This window comes from Onychomys torridus, chromosome 22 (genome assembly GCF_903995425.1).
Source record: "Onychomys torridus chromosome 22, mOncTor1.1, whole genome shotgun sequence".
Lineage (NCBI taxonomy): Eukaryota > Metazoa > Chordata > Mammalia > Rodentia > Cricetidae > Onychomys > Onychomys torridus.
This window is the reverse complement of record NC_050464.1, coordinates 4,477,236-4,499,764: the sequence shown is the minus strand read 5'-3', so window position 1 is coordinate 4,499,764 and position 22,529 is coordinate 4,477,236. Positions and strand designations below refer to the sequence as shown.

Genomic DNA, 22,529 nt, shown 5'->3' with positions numbered 1-22,529 from the left:
AGAATCAAGAATTTGCTGCCTTGTTTTAGTAAATTATCTGTAGAGTAGATGTTTGTACTTAATTCTTGGTGTAAAGATGGTTGTAAATGTGTGCGTGTGTTATTACTCTCCACTGCTTTTTCAGAAGAGAGTAACTTACCTCTCAACGCAGTGTTTGACGCCTAAAATCTGGAAGTTAGAAGTGTCTGGTAATCAGGAAGAGGCGGTCTTGGCAATCCATGTTGCGGAACCAGGCACCCTTGTCCTGGTGTGGGCTGCGTGCCCGGTTTCTATAGCTCTTTGTCATCTCTTTCCTCCAGAGCCACACTCTGCTCAGTGCTCTTAAGCCCAGCCAGTACCTAGTCCTGGGTAAGGGTGTAGAAGATGGGCTTTTCTTCCCTTCTCATGGTGTTTTGCTAGGCTTGTTTTTAAAGATCAATTTGTTGTTTATCATGTGTATGAGTGTTGGCCAGCATATATATATATGGTGTTGTATCCCCAGTAACTGCAGTCACAGATGGGTGTGAGCTGCCATGTGGGTGCTGGGAACCAAACCCGGGTACTCTGTAAGAACAACCAGTGCTCTAACCACTGAGCCATCTCTCCAGCCCAAACTTTAATTGTTTATTTTTATTTCATGTGCATTCGTGGTTTCGCCTGCATGTGTGTCCTTATGAGGGTGTCGGGTCCCCTGGAACTGGAGTTAACAGACCATTGTGAGCTGCCATATGAGTGCTGGGAACTGAACCTGGGTCCTCTGAAAGAGCAGCCAGTGCTCTTAACCACTGAGTCTTCTTAGCCCCCAGCCCAAACTTTAGATGTCCAAGTGTTTTATATTTTAGTTTAAAAAAAAACAAAAACAAAAACAAAAAAAACCAACCTCTCAGTTCAGTTAATGATAGCTATACTATTTACCTTAAAAACAGTAGACTCAAGGGACTAGTTTCTACATGTGTAGAGCCTGTAGTTCTGGATATTTCTCTTCATTGTTTTTCATTCCTGGACTTTTAGCTCTGGGAATAATTTATACTCACCTGGTGAGTCAGTGGCTGAGGTCTGTAGGGGGACAGCTTGTTTCCTAGTGTGTGCCAGTCCCACCTGGACACTGAGGAGGACACCTCTGTGGGCTGACCAGACCTGCACCATTGCTATCCTCAAGGCCAAGAACAAGAGCTCTGCGGAGGGTCAGGACAGACTGCAGGGCCTCTGCAGAGAGCAAAGCTCCTCCGGGGTCAGGAGAGTGCTCTGCAGACCCAGCTTGCAGTGAGGTGGTTTTCTTGTGTCGGGACGTTTATCAAAGGAATATGCCAAACTTGTGCCCAAGCTCAGGAAGCTGTGGTAGCAAACCCAAGAGACTATTCACTAGTGTTTTCTTTGGCACAGTTTCTGCACCTTTCTCCTGTTTGTATTTTGTGCTGCTGTTTGGTAAGAGTTGGGATTTTATTTTGTGTCTCTGCTTTTCAGTCGTTAGTCACATTTCCTGTCTTTTGCTCAGTTCAAGCAGCTGCCATATTAGCTAGTAGCTTTTGGGGAAGGGACTAGGATATTGGCTCCCTTCCACACTCATTTTTCAAGACAAAAGTCATTTTTCCCACCTGTACTATTTTTTCATCTGTCTTCTCGAAGAGTAAACAAATGTGTTTATTGAGTAAAGAAAGCTTAATGATTATTTTGACCTTATTTTTCTTTGTTTTTAATTCTCCCAACTAATGTTTCAATAGGGCATATACACATACTGTTGAACCTTACAGTTGGCCTGTCAAACAGATGTGCTGTCCTTGGGATTTTGTAATCCATGGGCTTTTCTACTTTGAGTTTATTGTTTCCTAAGCAGCCCCACACTACGGCCTCATAGTTAGTAAGAGATGTTTTTCTTCATGTATGTATGTACACTATGGCATGTTTGCTCAGTCTTGTAATATGAGGTAAAAATTAATGACTTTTTCTATATCAAGATTTAGGAATAAATATTTATAAGAATACTTGTGCTTTGAAAATGAGGTCAGTGTATCTGTGGTGAAGCAGGTGGCCTATAAACTGGGAGATGTTTCCTTCTAAGAGCTGAGTCGTAAGAACCATGAACTGCAGGAGTCATCTCTGTGGTAATAGCCTACTCTGAGCAGGCACCTGCAGATGGGTAACTGCAGCGGGTTGAGAACAAAAGTCCAGGTGAAGGGTTTGGGGCCCGTTCTCCACTGAGCAGCTCCTGTCATAAACAAACCCCTCCCGTGTCACTGTGTGTCACTTTAGGCGTTTGTTACATACTCGTGCACACACACACAAGCCTCCCTGAATGGGGCTCACTAGACTAAGTTCTAGAGGTTGCCACACCTTCGGAAGAGCTGTGATAAAAGCGTGAAGTCCCTGGGTCCGAGAGTTGTCCCGCCTGGATTTACATCACAGCACCATTGCTTACTGGGCATTGTGGCATTAGGTGAGGTTTGCAGTCTCCTCGGTTTCTTACTTCCTTTTCTATGGGTTGGCACAGAGGAGCTGAGAGTTAGGCATAGGTACTTGGTAGGTATGTAGGTACTGTTGCCATTAGTTTGTATCACATCCCCAGTAGTGTGTATTATGTCAGTATACACAGAAAAATTCCCTGAGATAAAGTGGATCCCTCATATGTCACACATAAGGGTACTGTCACCGGTCCTGTGCTCAGTGCACTTCATAACATAGAAACACCATCATTGTGTTTGGACTTGTATCCTTGAATGAAAAGAGCTTTATATTAAGAAAACATTACTGGCCAGGCACAGTGGCGCATGCTTTAATCCTAGCACTTGAGGGGAGGGGTGGTAGGCAGATCCCTGTAAGTTCAAGATCAGTCTGGTCTACATAGTGAGTTCCAGGACAGCTGGAGCTCCATAATGGCACCTTGTATCAGTGGGGAGAGGAGAGGAAAGAATTCCCAATGGTGCCAGCCTTCCTTCTCTCGTCATTGTGCTTCGTGGTCCTAGAGTGTACATGACTTCACACACACCATGGTTTGCATCTTAGACGCCCCCCAAAGTCCACCTGTTGAAGGGTCGGTTCCCTGGTGCTTTGGGAGGTGGAGACGCTTTGAAGAAATGGAGCTTGGTGGAAGTTGTGGTGTGGTATCCCCATGGGAGTGTGCTGGCACCTGCTCCCTTTCTTTCCTGTTTCTGCTTCCTGGTCACTGAGCAGCCAAGCTTTACTCCATGCTGTCCACGTTGCATGAATCTAAAGCAGCGGACCTGCTGTGACAGCAGATAGATATAGTGCTGCAGTCAGTCAGCCATGCAGCGGAGCTATGCCAGGCGTCAGGACTGTCAAAAGTTAGCTGACGAGTTATGCTTCCATGTCATTAGCAACTTCTCTAGGAAATGGAATTTGGAAGTTGTAAATGAGGCTTCTACTTCTGTACAATGAAGCTAAACCAAAGCAGAGGCCCGTTCCCTCTGAGGGGTCTCTCACTCACTAGGAAAGGGTGTTTCTAGATATGTGTGCTTGCTGAGACTTTCGCACAGCCCGAGATCAAAATCCTTAACAGTGAAGGAAGAACTCTAGCTTGGCCTCCTTCTGCATCTGTAGTGAGGACTGCAGTCTCCTAGTGACCAGGCGCAGTGGTGCAGCTGTGTGTGTGTGCCCTGCACGGTCACTAGTCAGTTGCTCACCAGGGCCGTGCTTGCCTTGTTCTCTGGCCTTGTTCTCACCGTGTCTGCATTGCCTCCACCTCCCTGTCCCCCGTTGTCTAGTCTTCCACTACAGATAGAATATTTACTTAAGATAGCAAATAAAAATATAAAATAATAAAGGGTGTACATTCATTTTGTATGCCATGCTTTAAAGCAGTGCTTCTCAACCTGTGGGCCGTGACTCTTTGGGGGCCAAATAACCCTTACACAGAGGCCACTTCAGACCACGGAAAGCACAGGTATTTACATTACAGTTCCTAACAGTGGCAACATTAGTGATGAAGTAGCAAGGAAATAATCATAGAGTTGGGGTCAGCACAGCGAGAGGAGCTGTTGTAGAGGGTCACAGCACCAGGAAGGTGAGGACCACTGCTCTCCAGTCCGCCAAACACCATGGAATGGTGCAGTCAAGCTAATTAGCTTCCCATCACCTCACGTGATCTTTCCTTCCTGTGATGAGAAAGAACTCTTGAGATCTTCAAGGCTTCGGTGCTTGCTGTTAGAGTCGCCACACTGAACAGTGGCTCACTTGAACCCTTCATCTCCCAGACTCCCCTCCCCTCAGCCCCAGTTAGCACCAGTCTGCTTCTGAACTTCAACATTTTTAGCGTCCAGTGTAAGTAGGTGACAGGACATTTGCTCCTTGATGTCCTGCCCATCCCTGGTCAGTGTCTTGTCTGTGTCACCATAAGTAGCAGTACTTCCTTCTTTTTTAAGGCTGAGAAGAATTCCTGTGTGTGTGTGTGTGTGTGTGTGTGTGAGAGAGAGAGAGAGAGAGAGAGAGAGAGAGAGAGAGAGAGAAAGAAAGAGAAGATGACAGATCCCATCTCAGTCACACACAGAAAGCAGAGAGAGCGAGAAAGTGGGGAGAGAGGCTGACAGCCCACAGCTCTCCCTCCATGACCTGCTCCCCGGCAAGGCTGCAGCCCATAAGGCTGTGAATCCTCCCCATACAGCACCACCAGCCTGGCTGTTCACTCAGGTGCTGGGATCCAGACTCCAGTCCTCACTCAGGCTTGCCTGGCAAGCACTCCACCAACTCAACTGTCCTCCCAGCTCTCAGGTTTCCTTAGGGAAGTGTCTCTTTGGGTCCGTTATACTGGGGTGTTTTAGTTCTTGTGAATTTTGTATTTTACCATAGCCCAATTCAAATTGCCCATATCAAACTGAGAATCCAGTGTGTGTGTACCAGACTCAGGGAGAGCTCAGCTGTAAGAGATGAGTCCCCTGACCTGAAGAAGGTAAAAACTGGACTTCATATTTATTGTGAAATCCAGAGCAGTTGGATCCAAATGAAATACCCACCTCTTCACAACTCTGTGAGGCCGCTGAGACCATCACCATCGCCACAAAAAGCAGCCCTCTGTGTCTCAGTTTGCTTTTTCTGTCGTTGACTAAATGGTACTTTTCTTCTTTCTCTTTGGTCTGTATGGACAGGAAATGGAAGGGTTTCAATAGTACTTCACTCAAGTTCATGACACAGTATTTTCAAAAACTAAGCCTGACAGTATCATACACACCTATTATCCCAGCTGGGGCATCAGAGGCAGGCAGATCTTGGTGAGTTCGAGGCCAGCCTGGTCTACATAAGGAGTTCAGGGCAGTCAGAGCTACACAGAGAGCCTACAGAGTGTGCTCCTGCTCCTCTTGCCTCCTTTCAATCAGTGCACCACTACATTCAGCTTTAGAATTCATGTGTTGGTATCCCTTGGCAATGTCCACTAATAGCCTTTGCATGGAAAGTCCTGGCTCACCTTGGGATCTGTACATTTACCAACTAGTGACTAGATTTAATACAACTTCAGAAGTTATTTTGTGCCTCTATTTTTTGTCATTTTAGGGAGTTATGAGTAGGGTCTCATATATGTCCTCATAGCTGAGGATGGCTTTGAACTGCTGATCCTCCTCCCTCTGCCTCTCAAATTCTGAGATTACAGGTGTGCACTTTGTTCGTTTGTTCATGTGGGGGGGGTTTATTTGTTTGGTTGGTTTTTTTTGTTTTTGTTTTTTTTTTTGTTTTTTTTTTTTTTTGAGATAGGGTTTCTCTGTGTAGCTTGGCTGTCCTGGAACTCTGTAGACCACACTGGATTCTCAGTTTGATATGGGCAATTTGAATTGGTACATGGTAAAATGCAAACTTCACAAGAACTAAAACACCTCAGTATAACGGACCCAAAGAGACACTTCCCTAAGGAAACCTGAGAGCTGGGAGGACAGTTGAGTTGGTGGAGTGCTTGCCAGGCAAGCCTGAGTGAGGACTGGAGTCTGGATCCCAGATTTCTCAAACTCCCCTGAGAGCCTGCCTCTGCCTCCCTGATACTGGGATTAAAGGTGTTTTTTAAGGTGTAGTTTTATTGTGTATCCCAGGCTGGCTTCACACTCACTGGAATGGAACTTCCTTTCTCAACTCCTGAATGCTGGCTGGGGCCTCAGGCACACATCACCACACCCAGACCGTCCATCTTGTATCTATGAATAATTCTTTTCACTTTGCAATTACCTCAATGTTCCAGCTGAGTTTTTCCTTGTCTCCCAAACCTCTGCAATGTAAACTTTCCTCCTTGGCTGCTAACAGGTGACCCCAGATAATCGAATGGTTTTCTGAAATTAAGTTCAGATGTCCCAAATTTCGGCATCTATGTTTTTAGACAGTACATCATGAAGACCCTATACACTGTCTTGTTTCTACAGATCCACACTAGTAAGCTACTTGTCACTGCTGGCTCAGCAGGAGCTATGGGCAGCTGTTCGCAGCTGTCCTCTGGAAATCCAATCATCTGCTTGTGGTTTTTTGTTTGTTCAAGACAGGACCTCTCTCTCTATAGCGCAGGCTGTCCTAGTACTCACCTTAAAATTATGGGGATTCTCTTGTCTCAGACTCTAGTGCTGGGATTCCAGGCTCTAGCCATCACCTTCTCCAGCCTCACACAGCTTACAGAAGATCTAGTGGGTCGTCCACTTTCCTCTCCAGGTCTTACCACTGCCCTGTGGGGAGAAAGTCAGAGCCACAGCGAAACTCCCTCGCATTCTGTAGTTTGTGTGGACGGTACAGGCTCCACCACTGCCCTGAGAAGCCTGTGCTTTGTCACACGCCGTGCGTGCATGCGTGTTTGGCACAGCCTTTAGCTGAACCTGTTTTCCGTCCGCCCTGTGGCCTAGCCTGCACTCTAGAGTTAGTTGCTCAAAGGTAACGTTAGACTTGGGAAGACACAAGCAGGGCATGTGCTGTATGTGCGGCCCGTGTTCCTGCTGTCCTCAGCTCTGGCCGTCTGCAGGTCCCCTGACTCAGTGCTGAGCCACTGCCTGGGACACAGCTGCTGGCACTTCGTCCTTGCCCATTCTCTCTCCTTTGTTCTGTATTACTCTTCATTTCTCCTTCTTCATTTAGTTGCCTTCAGTACTTACTGCCACATAGACTGACATCATTCTAACTCCAGAAATGGGGTGAGGCAGGTGAGGTGACTCAGTGAGGAAGGCCTCCCAACCCTGCTCTGAGTTGGATCCCCAGAACCCACATATGGGAGGAGAGACCAGCTCACACCAGCTGTCCTCCAGTCTTCACTGCTCTGCTGGTGCACACACACAAATCAGTGTCACATTTCCTAAAAGGAAACGCAGACCCAGATATCTCAAATGAATTTATTAGACGTCGGGGTTAGGTGATGCTACCGGGCACGCAGCAGTCCTCTCTTTAGTAAGGAAGGCTAAGCTGCTGTCATAGCAGACAGTACAGTCTCATTCCTGTGGTTAAAATGAGTGCAGGCCGGTGTCCAGAACTGGTTTAAAATGGTTAATATAGAACTCCCTATGGAGACCAGGCTGGTGCTCAGATCCAAGGTGTGTGGCCCCATGTCCACACTAGTGATGCACAGAAGTAGTCACCACTGTTGGCTTAACTGACATTTCAGGCTTGTCTAGTTTCTTGGTCTCTCTGGCGTTTTGGTTTTCTGAGACAGAGTCTCATAGTAGCTGGGCTGCCCCCAAACCACAGCAAACCTTCCACCACATCTGGCTTGACAGTTGTGTGTGTGTGTGTGTGTGTGTGTGTGAGAGAGAGAGAGAGAGAGACAGAGACAGAGACAGAGACACAGAGACACAGAGAGAGAGAGAGAGTGGTGTGTGTGTGTGGATGGGGGTGGGGAGGATACATGTGTTAAGAACAGAGCTAGGGATCAAACCTAGCACTTGGCACCTCATGCATATTAGGCAGATGCTCTGGCCCTGAGCTATAGCCTCAGACTGTCATTTCTTCACTATTATGAAAATTTTAAATGCGCGCACACACATTCATCTGGCAACTCATGTCTTTTGGTTGTTTTTCAAATTAAGATGAGACAGATGTCCTACATTAAGGATGTATGGTTTAATAATTTATATTTCAGTTTCCAGTTTGTCTCCTCCCTCCCCCTAAACCACTTCTTTTTCAGGGCTGGGCATGCAGCTCTGCAGTGGAGTGCTTGCCTAGCATGTGAGGCCCTAGGTTTGATCTACAGCAACACACAGAGAGAAGGGGGGAGGGAGAAGGGGGGAGGGAGAAGGGGGAGGGCTTCTGTTGCAGTTTTGTATTGAAAACCATTAGCCATTTTAGACAGTTGTCCAGGGTTCTAGTCATGCAATCATGATTTCCGGAAATCGTTTGTGGCTGCTTTTCAGATGTCTTCCCTTTTCCCAACAGGAAAGCCATAGAAGAATTGCTGAAGGAGGCAAAGCGTGGGAAAACCAGAGCAGAAACAATGGGACCGATGGGCTGGTAAGTTCTTAAGTGAGCCTCCTTAAAACTAAAGAAACAAACAACAACAAAAGCAGGAGGCTGAGGCAGGAGGATTGTCACGAGGGTGAGGCCAGCCTGTAAGTCTTAGCTGGAGATAGCAGAAAGTGAATAGAGGCTGCCAAGCCTTGGGTGCTGTGGAAATCACCCAGAGGCTAGTGTAGGGTGGTAACAGCGTGGAGAGCTGAGCTCTAGCAAGGCACAGTGGGCTGCCGGCGTGTTCAGAGAACATGCGATGGGTATCATTGAGTTAGCTCACAAGGCAGCCCGAGACTCGCAGATACCTCTGGGCCCAAACAGCAGTATTGAACCTGTGACCATCATTGCTTTAGCTAGTAGGACTAGCATTTCCCCTTGGAGTTTGTACAGACTTAGTAAGAAGCGGGAGGTGAGAGGGCTCAGTGGGTAAAGGCCCTTCTTGCCTGACAGCCTGAGTTTGATCGCAGCGACCCACACAGTGGAAGGAGAGAACTAACTTCCTCATGTTGTCTTCTGCCCTCTGCATGCTCACAAAGTAAATAAATAGAATGTCAAATCATATGCGCAGAGGACGAATTTAACCGTAAGACCTAATTCTAGTCTGTAGGCATGCCTTTAGTAACAGCAGTCAGTAGCTACTCTCTGGGAGTGTGCTGATGCTGCTCTTCTCCACAATTAACAGTTGGCCACAGTGGAACACAGGGTACAATAAAAGCTTGAGTTCCCTCTGCATCTTGTTTAGTGTTTTGTTTCCCACTCCCCTTTATATAATTTCTTCGTTTTGAGATGTTTATACACGTGCACAATGAAATATAGTCATATCTGTCTCCAGTTTTCCCCTTCCAGCTCCCCCATACCCCAGCCCATGTTCCCTCCAACTTCATACCTTCTTTTAAACAGCCCACTAAGTCTGGTTAGTGCTGCCCATGTGTGTATGGGTCTGCGGCCATCCACTGGAACATGGGCAGCCTGACATCCTTCTCTCCCCAGCCAGCCTGTCAGCTTTCAGGAGCTCCTCAGTGAGGCCTGGTGCCTAGAGGTTGCCTACCCCACCTGCGCTAGCACCGCGCTGGCCTGCTTTTGTGCAGGTGAGCACGGCTGCTCTGAGGGCATGAGTGTGATGCCATGTCACGGCAGAAGACAGCTTTCACAGGGCTCCTCTCCGTTTTTCAATTGTTACCTTTATGCTTGTTTTTCTTATTTTATAGGTGTGGGTGTTTTGCCTTCATGTATATCTGTGCACCACATGTAAATGCCTGATGCCCAGGGAGGCCAGAAGAGGGTGTCAGATCCCCTGAACTGAGGTTATGGGCAGTTGTGTGGGTGCTGGGAATAGAACTCTAGTTCTTTTGCAAGAGCAGCCAGTGCTCCTAACCACTGAGCCATCTCCCCACCCGTTGTTTTGTTTTTAAAACAGGGTCTCTTGTATCTCAGGCTACCCGTAAGCTCCCCAAGGAGCCAAGAGTGACTTTGAATTTTTTTTTAAAGATTTATTTATTTATTATATATACAGAAGAGGGTGCCAGATCTCATTACAAATGGTTGTGAGCCACCATGTGGTTGCTGGGAATTGAACTCAGGACCTTTGGAAAAGCAGTCAGTGCTCTTAACCTCTGAGCCATCATCTCTCCAGCCCTGACTTTGAAATTTTTTAAGACTTATTTCTTTTCAGTTGTCTGTATGCATGCTCATGTGTGCAGGTGCCCTCTGTGTTGGTTAAGTGGAAAAGAGCACTGGACACTGGGTTGGCGGAAGAATCACCGAGCGATAGTTACCTTTCTAGAGCTTTATTAAGAAAAAGAGGGGGAGAGAGAGAGACCGAATAGAGGGGAGAATACGGAAGGAGAGAGTGTGGAAAGAGAGATCTTGCCTGCTTTTTAGGCTGGGATGCCATCACAGGCTGGTGACGCATAATCCTTACACTGTGGCCAAACCTTGGGGCTACAGTTATAGGCTGTTGTAACGGCCTTGTGTGGGTGTTGGGAATCAAATTGTGGTCTTCTCTACAAACACAGTGTGTGCTCTTAACCCCTGAACTGTCTCCACCACCTTGATTATAAAATTCGGATCCTACTGCCTCTACCTTCCAAGTGTTAACATTACAGGCATGTGTTTCTGGGGCTCTAACCCAGGGCTTTAGATAAGCCAGCTAGGCAAGTACTCTGCCAACTGAGCTACATTCCAGCCCTTTGTTTTAGAAACATGCACATAGTTTTCATAAAATATAGGCTAAATTAAATCAAAATAAAGAAAAAATTACTAACTCCTAAAAACCAAACAAAATAAAGCAAATGGCCCTGAATAAACCATTGAGTGGATGTCTTAGCCCAGGGGCACAAAGAAAGGAAGTATTTCAAGTGATCTAAAGTTTGCTGTATTTCTAGAAGACAAAAGAGGGTACAAGAACTTGTTTTCCTTCACTGTGGTGTTGATAGTGCTGACCCCTCAGCACTCTGGGCATCAGTGGCTTCCATCTGTCAGTTGAGAGTGGTTGGGTACAGCCATACTCCCCGAAGACATGACAGAGCAGGGTAAAATTCAAGGTCAAAGCCAGAGAAGTAACAACTCTCTCTCATCCTAAATTAGAATTGGAAATATTCATAGGAAGTTGTATTGCATTATTTTTCAGATAACCCTTTTTTAGTTCTGACTAGACACCTAGAAATATTGACTGCCCAGCCTTTAGCAGTGAGGTCTGGTGCCAGCCTGTTATCAAAGTACTGTTTCTCACTAAAAGGAGACAGGGGTTCCTAGAGGAACCATTGCTTGCACATCTGAAGCTTTGCTCAGGATAAGCCAGCCTGTAGGGTCGGAGGCCACAGTCTGGCAAGATAGCCTTCATTTCTCATCCAGGATTCCAAAATGCCCTCAGGCTTTGGTGGTTCACTAGAACTTACAAAGTTGCTACAATCTGGTACACTTGTGGCTTCATGTTGTTACAGGAAAGGGTACAGATTAAATTAAGGCAGGATAAGAGGCCCAAAGCAGGGGATCTGGGAGGGTTCAAAACAGAAGCCCCTCTCTGCCCCTCCCCTCTGGAGTCAGAACATGCTTCCTACCCCAGGGCTGGAATGATGCCAGTCAAGGAAGAGCCATGAATGAATCTTGGTGTTCAAAGTTTTCATTGTGGCCCCTTGTGTAGGTGTGATTGATTGATTGATTGATTACATGGTTGACTGAGTGTTTACATGGTTGACTGGTTGAGTACAAGGTTGATTTTTAGTTTCCAGGTTGACCCATATCACATGACCTAAAGCATCACCTTATATCAACATAGTTGATCTTTCTTGTGTGACCAGCCCTCCTCTAAGCCTGGGAGGTGCAGCCAGCTCCACCCTCAACAAAGACATCTCTATCAGTATGATGTAGATTAGTTTCCAGAAGCTGAAGGCAAAGGCTGCCCTCCCTTTAGGTCAAGCCAGACTCCTACTCCATGGGAACAAACGCTGTAAGGTCTGGAAAATCTGGTCATGCCAGGAAGCAAAGAAACTGTCAAAGACTAATATCGGGTTGGAAATCTCTGGAACCACTTTGAAGTCAAAGATGGAATAATTTGATCCAAAAATATGAAATACTAATGACTGAATCACCTAAGACATATTGAAACCCTTAAGGCTGTGTGCTCTCTGGTTTTCTGTCACCTTGACACAGCTAGAATCATCAGAGCAGAGGGAGGGAGGGAGCCTCAGTTGGGAAAATGCCTCTAAGAGGAATAGGTTGTAGGCAAGCCTGTAAGGCATTTTCTTAATTAATGATCAACAGGAGGGCCCAGCCCATTGGGGGTGGTGCCATCCCTGGGCTGGAGGTCCTGGGTTCTATAAGAAAGCAGGCTGAGCAAGCCATGAAGAACAAGCCAGTAAGCAGCACCCCTCCATGACCTCAGTATCAACTACTGCCTCCAGGTTCCTGTCCTGACATCCTTTGATGAACTGTCATGTGGAAGTATAAGCCAAAATAGCCCTTCCCTCTCCAACTTATTTTTGCTTATGGTGTTTTATCACACCAATAATAACCCTAAGACAGGTTGTAGGAAATATCACAGGTTCAGTCCATTATCATCATGGCAGGGAGCATGGTGGCATGCAGGCAGACATGGTTATGGAGAAATAGCCGAATATCCTACATCTTGCAGGCAACAGGAGGCTGGGGACTTGGCTTAGTGCCTAAGCACTTGCCTAGCATGCACAAAGTTCTTTGTTTGATTTCCCAGAACAGCAAAAACATGTACAAATTCCAGTATTTGATTGTGTCCATGCAGAGACCATCAGTGGCCGCTGAATCTGTCAGGTGAAAAGTGATGGAGCAGTAGCTTAGGGTTCTACTGCTGTGATGAAACGCCATGATCCAAAGCAACTTGGGGAGGAAAAGGTTTATTTCATCTTACAACACTCAGGTCACAGTCCTATCACTGTGGGAAATCAGGGCAGGAGCAGGTGCAGAAGTCATGGAGGGGCGCTGCTTACTGGCTTGTTCTTCATGGCTTGCTCAGCCTGCTTTTGTTTGTTTGTTTGTTTGCTTGTTTGTTTTTGGTTTTTCGAGACAGGGTTTCTCTGTGTAGTTTTGGAGCCTGTCCTGGAACTCACTGTGTAGACCAGGCTGGCTTCAAACTCACAGAGATCCGCCTGCCTCTGCCTCCAAGTGCTGGGATTAAAGGTGTGTGTCACCACCACCTGGCTCGCCTGCTTTCTTATAGAACCCAGGACCTCCAGCCCAGGGGTGACACAGTGCACTGGGCCCTCCCCCATTAGTCATCAGTCAAGAAAATGGCCAGGGCTGCAGAGGTGGCTCAGAGGTTAGGAGCACCGGCTGCTCTTCCAGAGGTCCTGAGTTCAGTTTCCAGCACCCACATGGTGGCTCACAACCATCTGTAATGAGATCTGGTGCCCTCTTCTGTATGCATAATAAATAAGTAAATCTAAAAAGAAAAAAAGAAGAAGAAGAAGAAAGAAAATGTCTTACAGGCCAGTCTTGCCTGTGGAGGCGTTTGCTCAACTGCAGTTCCTTCTTGGATAACTCTAGTTTGTGTCAAGTTGATGGGGGGTGGGGGAAGGGTCACTTTCTGCTAAATGTTGGGTTGCGACATATCCAACTGTATTAGTGATTTTGAAAAAAAAGATGTATTTATTATGTATACAGTGTTCTGTCTACATGTATGACTGTAGACCAGAAGAGGGCACCAGATCTCATTATAGATGGTTGTGAGCCACCATGTGGTTATTGGGAATTGAACTCAGGACCTCTGGAAGAGCAGTTCTTAACCTCTGAGCCATGTCTCCAGACATGATTTTTTTTTAGGGTTCTGGGGATAGAGCCTGTGTTTGGCCTTACACACGGCTAGGCAAGCTCTCTTCTACAGAGTCACAGCCATAGCCCTCACATGGGTTATTGTTCACAAAAAAACTACAGTAAAAAGAACACACACACACACACACACACACACACACACACACACACACACGACACCCTGGTCAAGACACTGAGCCAGTGTCTGGTCCATTTCTAAAGGTTGTAATCATAGCATCCAAGATGTAGTATTTTACAGGTCAAGGAAGTGGTGCCTTTAACAAATGGATTACAGGAGAAAGAAGGGTCCTGTGAACTAGTAGATCTGAGGAACATCAAACAAGATGCTTTGTGAGGATTTGAAGCGTTCATCTAATTATTCTTTATCAATAAAAACTCGGGAGTCAGATACTGGGGTAAGAACCTAAATGATTAGAGTAGCAACAGAGAAATGACCAGTAATCTCCTCTTTCTCTCATTTCTCAATTCCAAAAGACCAATCCTCTCTAGGCCCCGCCCTACTACTACTTCCTGTGTTTCTGTCCTCAGTCCCCAAAACCTCTATGACTAATTGTGGTCAGCTAATAGCTCTAGCGCTCCACCCTCTGATCCAAAGCAAACTTTATTGGCAATCTCAGGAGCGTCAGAATACAATCAAAATGTCACACAACAAGGGTCCTTGTCTAATGGAGGGTTGGAGATGGCTCAGTGGTTAAGAGCATGGCTACTCTTCCAGAGGACCTGGGTTCAGTTCCCAGCACCTACGCAGCAGCTAATTCACAACTCTAACTCCAGTTCAGGGGATCTGATGCCCACCTCTGGCCTCTCAGGCACAAACACACAGTGCACAGATGTACAACAGAGTATACACGTGAAAATAAATCTTTCAAACTTTTAAAAATAAAGTAACTATTGAAAGACGCTTTGGGGCTAGGGAATGGACAAACTCAGATGGATAAGCTCCTGGACTTACAAGCATGAGGATCTGAGTTCGAGCCCCAGAGCCCACGAAAACATGCTGAGTTTGGCAGTGGGAACTTGTGACCGCAGGAGAGGTAGAGACGAGCTTTACTGGCCAGCTTAGCCTACTTGGTGAGGTGCAGGCAGCGAGAGACTTGTCTGAAAGGAGGTGAACAGCATTCAGAAAAATGTCAACTAAGGTTGGTCTCTGGCCTCTGGATACATGTACATATGCGTGAACTTGCCCCTCCCCATCGACACTCCCGCCAACACACACACTTTTTTAAAAGATATATGAGGGAGTGGGGAGATAGCTCAGCCGTTAAAAATATGACTGCTCTTGCAGAGGACCCCAATTTGATACCCAGCTCCCACATTGAGTAGCTCATAACCACCAGTAACTCTAGCGTCAAGGAATCTGACACCTATTCTGGCTTCTATGAGCACTGTACTCTTTTGCATACACAGACATGCATACACACGATTTAAAGGGAACAAATGCTTTTTAAATATATGAAAGAATTGGGTATATTTGAAGATACTAAGGAAATTCATGGTGGATTTTTAGTCTTGATAATGGTTTTGCTGTTTTAAATGGTTTTTGTTAATGTGTGAGTATATGGTGTGTGAGTATGGGCCCACACGTGGGGGTCAGGGGAGTCTTTTCTCTGCTTCTCCTCCACCTGGTTCTGGGGATCGAGGTTGTCAACCTTGTGTAGTGGGCATTTTACCTGCTGAGCCAAATAAATTTGCTGTGTTTCCAAATTTTTCTGCATATTTGGAATCATCTGTCAAGCTTTAAAACTACTGATGTTTATTTATGTCCCACTGTTAGGATTTTGGAGTGGGATCTGGCTTTGGTACTCAAAACACACACCCAGGTGATTCTAAAAGGGCACACGTTTGAAGAGGCACTAACTCATCCTCGCCTCAGCAGCTCATATACTAAAATTGGGACAAAAAGACACTAATTCTAGTTCATTTAAAAGAATTGTAACTACTTGCTGGGCAGATTCCAAAAGGGCCTTGACCTAGGCCAGGGGCAAACAGCACTCCTGCACTGAAGTATCCTGGCTAGGTGTGCAGACACCAGGCTTTGCCTGGAGAATGGACCTCTGTGCACAGATCTTGAAGGAACAGAGAACCAGCTACTCACTTGTAAACCATGGTTTGTTTTTTGAAGTTCATAGAAAGGCTTTATTTACTCAGAATGGTTTTAAAATTTTCAAATAGAACTTGGGTGGGATTGTTTAATTTTGACATTCCATAAGAACAATCATAGGAACTTGAGCAGGGGACAGACAGGCTGCTGAGCTAGAGAAGTGTGAGCAGGACGCCATTTTATTTTCTACAGAAAGGGAGTATTTGGTGCTGGGCACGGCCTTGGATGCATTTCAGCAAACACACATTTGTGCTTGCCCAGCTTCCTTGTCTGCAAAGACATTTTTGTTCTGGCCACATTCCCTTCAGCTTCTCTGCAGCCCAGTGTCCTCTAGTCTGATGCTTGAGGGAAGAACCAACAGTTGGAGGGTCCATGGAGCAGCAGCCTGTTGTCTCTCAACATGGTTGTTCTGCGGTAAATGCTGGGCGCTTTCCTCAGGGGTTGGGGTCATCTGGAGACAGAGGAAAGCACCTATGTTATGATGCTGCCCTTTATGCCATCAGCTTTTTACTTTCTGTGCTGGGAGTTGAACCCGGGGCCTCTCACACACTGCTCAGCTACACCCCCAGCACTACTGGGAATGGTTGATTACTGGAAAGCAAATCACTTGCCCAGTCTCCATGCAGACATGCAGTTTTCCAGATCCTTTTGGACTTGCCGCTTGTAGGTAGTCCAGGCGGCCAGCATGCCAGTGGATAGACTACAGGAGGTGATCCCAGTTCAGTTCAGTGAGGATCATGGAGCCCAGAAAAGTTTCCTGAGACCTAGTGGTTGAAACCTTGCACCACCTGCTCCTGTGCCACGCCAGCACTCTGTTCTCGCTGCCTGATAAAGCTCTGCTGTGCGGTGCTCACTGGCTCTGCATGCGCTCCTGTGGAATCATAGACTGTCCAGAGGCATGTGCTGCAGCACTGGAGACCTTCGGTCGGTCTCAGCCACCTGCTTCTCTTCCCCTCAGTATTCCCCACATAGCAGAGATACGCCCGCTGATAGCCTGGTTTGCCCTTGCCACACAGGCCTAGTGGAATGTCCCGCAGATGGAAGAGATTTTTATATAGCCATTCGCACACATGCACACATGCACACATACACCCACTGTTTCACATTACTTTTAGGTACAGTGTTGGGGACACAGTAAGCTTTGGGGTGTTGTATGAAAGCTAACTAAGGAGTATCACTTCTCAGATGGCCACATGCTGAGGCATTTGATTGCCAGGCTATGAACTGCACTACCATGGGTGATTATGGTAGCTGTGGTGACATTAAAGAACAGCATGCGTTGTGATCAACTATAGCATCAAGATAAAATATCCCCTCTGCCTCCATCTTCCCATAGGCGTCATTCTAGTCCTGGAGCCTCCAGAGTGGAAAGGGTGTGTGTGGGGGGAGCAGATGGACAGCCAATCACTGGTGTCTGTAGACTAGGGGCCAGTGAGCCACACTAGTGCAACCTTGTTTTCAAACCAAGGTATCTGTCTGCCATCAAGCTAGTTGTGAGTCACCACTCCCCAGTGTCTGCCGTACTGTACCCACCTCAGACAGCCGTCCTTAGCTACGTGTGCTCTGTTCACCTGCTGCTGGACGGAGGAACCTCAGCTTCAAGCTCCATGAAGCACTTCTTTCCACCTGCACTTGCTTCCCTGGCTGCTGGTCACTGGCCACCTAGACCGCGGCGAGCTTTCCCGGATTCTGCCGGAGCCAGGCTGTGGTGTGAGGGCCGACTCTGCTGTGGTGGTGTCTGGAGTCTCCCGAGGTAACACTGTAACGGTTCAGACCCATGGCCATTGCACCATCTTTCCGGGGTCCTGCTGTACCATCCTGACCAACCTGGGCCTTGAACTGTGACGTGCCACAGGCTGGCCTCAGACTGGCCCAGCACTGCGTGCCAAGAAAAGCTGAACCAACTCAGGAGCGTGGTTCTGTGGGAGCCGAGTTCTTTTGTACTAATCTTGTAGTGGGATAGCTTGGGGACGCGGCGGGGGAGGGGATTTAACTCTTGTTTATGATGTTGTTTTCCCCCTTTCCTTCCACAGGATGAAGTGTCCTCTTGCTGGTACAAATAAAAGATTCCTAATTAACACAATTAAGAACACATTGCCCTCCCATAAAGAGCAAGACCATGAACAGAAAGAGGGCAACAAGGAACCCGGCCAAAGCCAAGACCAGAAAGAGACCAGCTCAAAGACGCACAGAAGCCACTCCTCCAAGCGCAGCCTGCACTCGCCCCGAGGCTCCGTGGGCCACTCGCCCCCGAGAAAGCGCTCCTCCCGGGACAAGCGCGACGCCCGAGGCAGCAGGCGATGAGGGAGCCCCGGGCAGCCCAGTGCTTGCCCGCCACTGGGCCAGTGAGGACGAGGCGGCAGGGCTCTGACCCGAGAATGACTCAGTGGGTCCTTTGCTTTAAGGTGGCCGTTGTTGTGCCGTTGTTGTTGTTGTTGTTACCAGGAAAAAACAAAGAAACCTTTACAGACAAACCTTACCTACCTTGTCCCGAAGGTGTCGTGGCAAGAGTCAGCGGACGTAGCATTGCCATGCACATCCCTGTTGTTTTTATCCTGTCTCGTTTGCAAGTTAGCTTCAGAACAAGCAGTTCTAGAAATCAAAGTTTTCAGATTGTTGAAAACCAGTCCCAGTTCTTTGATGTGCTGCACTTTTGTGGCCATTTCCCAGAATTTCTCAAAACAAAATAAAATACTTAGAAACGCTCTGCTTCCTTGTTTAGATGTCAGAGGCTAAGCTGGCAGTCTGACTAGTGGCATACTGATGAAGCGCAGCCACACTGGGTGTTTTTTAGTGACCGACGGGGTGGGGAGTGCTCACACAGCTTTGGACTTGATGCTCCAGGTCAGCTTTGCCAAGGGTCAGAGAATGCTGTTCCATTCTCAAACTCGTACCTTAGATCAGGCGAGTTTTCTGTACTTACATTTAAATATTTATGGTTTGGATGGTTCTTTTCAAAGAATCCTCAAAAAATACACTTATTTTACCAGCAGATAGCAAGCCTAACTGTGCTGACTAAGGCATAGCTGAACTCCTGAAGATGGCGGCCGCTGAGCCTGGACAATAGAACTATGCAGGACCAATTTATAAGGGAAAGGCGGCAAGACTCGTGCATGCCTCCAGCATGTAAAGGACAGTCCATCTGTCTTCATCTAGTCAGTCCGTCAGGGCTCACTCAGAGAACCAGGCATGAAAGAGCAAGCACCTGCTAGTGCTGCAAGAACTATCTCACCACTGCCCAGAGGTCTAGGCCGTGTGTCTGCCATATTTAAAGTATGTGCTACTTGTTCAGAACAATATTTGCTTCCTTCTGAACATTTGGGGTCCCCCTCCCAATGCCAGGGATTCCTACCTTCCCATTAGTGAACTGTCCAGTAAATAGCTATGGATTCTCTCATTTTCATTAAAAAAAAAAAAAAAAAAAAAAAAAGACAAAACACACCTTTGGTCCAGTGAGGTGACTCAGTGGGTAATAGTGCTTGCCACCAAGCCTGATGACCTGAGTTCAATAGCTAGAACCTACACAGAAAGAGAGCCAACTCCTGCAAGTTAGCCTCTGACCTCTACACATACACACACACTGACCTCTATGTACATACACACGCAAAATAAATTAAAAGGTAACTCTTAAAATCTCTTAAAATTCAAAACAAATTTTAAGTTTTAACAAATGCTGATCTGATGACTCAAATATGTTCATCTCCTAAACATTACCAAAAGACGTAACAATAACATCTGAGACATATTAAATGGGGATTAATAGCAGATGAAACTTTGTATTAAAATGACATAGCACCAAAGGAAAAAAAAAGAAAGAAAGAAAAACAGGAGGTGGTGGCGCACGCCTTTAATCCCAGCACTTGGGAAGCAGAGCCAGGCGAATCTCTGTGAGTTTGAGTCCAGCCTGGGCTACAGAGTGAGTTCCAGGAAAGGTACAAAGCTACACAGAGAAGCCCCATCTTGAAAAACAAAACAAAAACGACATAGCAATATATAATCTTCCGCATAAACTACAGAAAGAAATAATTGGACTGAAAGAAACAAGACCAGTGAGCACTGGGGCAAGTTCAGATGACCAAATACACTCACAGTTGTCTCTAGAGATCGGGATAAATTGAGAAAAAGATTTGCAGAAATATTGACAAAAGTTGTCCAAATATGACAAAATCTAAGCCAAACTGATGGCTCATCCTTATAATTCCAGCACTTAGGCAAATGAGGCAGGATTGTTGTAAATTCATGGCCACCCTGGGCTACATAGTGAGTTCTAGATCTTCCCTGGGTTACAAGTGAGATACTGTCTCAAAACAAATAAAAACTGTAAATGCACAAACACAAAAGGCCCCACAGACTCTAAGACTAAGAAACACAGACATGGAGAAGGCCACAGCAGGACACACGTGATGGATAATCCTGACTGTCAACTCGGTAGATTGAGAGGTGTCTAGGAGATGAAAGAAGCCCACCTGTGTGTATCTGTGAGGGCGTTCCCAGAGGTGATAAAGGGGGCCGTCCACCATTGATGTTGGCTGTGCCATCCCATAGCTGAGGACCCAGACAGGATAGCAGTATGGGGGGGGGGGAGAAAGCCCACAAAAGGCCTTCCCGTTCATTCTCATTCCCTCTCTTCCTTCCTCTCTCTCCCCTCCTTAAGTTCTCCTATTTAAATATGATACCACATCCAAGAATTTGCCTCAGTCTCAGAGGAGACTTTGAACTTGCTAACACTGTTGGGACTGTTAAGACCGTGAAGGCTCTTGGAGATGTGCTATGTGTATTTTGTGTTTATGAGCCTTTTGGAGGGCAGAACTAAACTCTGTGATCAAAGGAGATTGGTGGCAAGTGGACACAAGGTAGACTTGTTGGTCATCAAACTGGATTTAAAGTGATTGGCTTGAGAAGCACCTGGGAGGTGATCAATACTTACCTCTGGCCTGTGTGTGTAAGGATGTTTCCAGAAAGAGTTGACTAAAAGGGGAAGTCTGTCCCTGAACCAGCCTGCAGGTTACAGACCTGGATAGAATAAAAATGGGAAAAGATGGTGGCGGCAGCGATGGCGGGGGCAGGGTGTCTTCATTCCCAGTACTCAGGAGGCAGAGGCAGGCGGATCTCTGAGTTCAAGGCCAGCCTGGTCTACAGAGTGAGTTCCAGGACAGCCAGGGAGACACAGAGAAACGGTGTCTCAAAAAACAAAAAGTGGGAAAAGAATGCTGTGGGTATAGGTGTTATCTTTCAGCTTTCTGGCTCCCATAAGGCAAATTCTGTCCCACCTTACCCTCCCTCCATAATGAACTGAACTCTGAAACTGAGATAAAAAGTCTAGTTAACACAGTGGCTAAAATCCAAACCACTTTAAATCATTGGTGAAGAGACATGAAAAACAATAAAAGGAAAATACAGTACATTCAGGGAAAAAAAAAAAAAAAGATAAAGGATGCCAGAGCTGAGTGTGGTGACTCACAAGAAATCTCAGGACTTAAGAGACTGAGGCAGGAGAATTACCATGAGATTGAGGTCAGCTGGAGACACATTGTAAGTTCCAGGTCAGCCTGGCTACAGAGTGAAACCATCTCTTAAGACAAACAACATGCCATCAGCACAGCAGAAACAGAAAGACAAGCTCACCAAAATACAGAAAGAAAATTACAAATTGTCAATACAGAATTCGTCACCCTGTGAAGAATTTTTAAAGCAAAATGTCTTTGCTCATGTCCTCATCTTTAGTCCTCCACATCCCCCACCCCCAGCCTCTGTACACAAAAGGCCCCAAGTGATGGGGTTTCATGGCTCAAGAATCCAACCAAGCTCCAAGCACAGCTGCCTGAGATCTGGTGCCAAGGGAGAGAAAGCACTGAGACGGGCCACAGAGAGGCACTGTGGTCTCGGGATTGTTTTATTGTTGTTTCTCATATCTTTTTAAAAGGTACTTTGTTACAAAAATTACACATTGTTTTTATTTCTTAGGAGACAAGAAGAAGACAAAGGTGTAATAGAAGATTTTAAAAGGCAAAGTTTGGTACTTTTTTAATAGACAGGGTCTCATATGTACCAGACTGGTCTCAAGTTTGTAGTTAATGAGGATCTTGAATTATAATCCTCCGGCCTCCACTTGCTGAGTGATGGGTTACAGACATGCACCACCATACCTGGTGTGCTGAGAGCTCTATGCATCTAGGTGCCCTACCAGCTGAGGTTCATTCCTTCTATACTCCGTATCACATGATTCTGGAGGGTCTAGCCAAGTGCCGTAATAACTCAATAAAACTTAGTAATCGATCAGAATAGAGTAATTTAAACTCTTGATTGCAATTGACGTGCTTCTCCATATAGAATTTACTATAGCATCTTCCAGGACTATTGGCTTAGAACTAAGTAGCTACCAGAACTTTTAGGGAGTTTACTGTGGGATCCAGGCGTGGTGGCACACTCCTTTAATCCCAGCACTCAGGAGGCAGGTGGATCTCTGTTAATTTGAGGCCAGGCTAGTCTAAATAGTGAGTTCCAGTACAATCGGGGCTACATGGAGAGACCCTGAAACAAAAAGGTTTACTGTAGGGCTAGACAGATGGCTTAGAGCAGTGGTTCTCAAACTTCCCAATGCTGCAACCCTTTAAGACATTTCCTCAAGTTGTGGTGACCCCAATTATAAAATTATTTTCATTTCTACTTAACTGTAATTTTGCCATTGTTATGAATCATAATGCAAATACCAGATGTGCAGGATATCTGATATGTGACC

General features: G+C 46.3%; 1 protein-coding gene across 1 annotated transcript in view; it reads left to right on the top strand.

Annotated features, from left to right (window-relative positions):
• LOC118572678 (protein POLR1D-like) overlaps positions 1-18,497 on the top strand; it is a 33,261-nt gene extending 14,764 nt beyond the window's left edge. Inside the window, exons 2-3 of the mRNA XM_036172457.1 lie at positions 8,314-8,388; positions 17,824-18,497. Of these exons, the coding sequence (XP_036028350.1) occupies positions 8,314-8,388; positions 17,824-18,094 (346 nt within the window). The 3' untranslated portion in view covers positions 18,095-18,497. The remainder of the gene's footprint in view (positions 1-8,313; positions 8,389-17,823) is intronic.
• Positions 18,498-22,529: the final 4,032 nt, after the last annotated feature.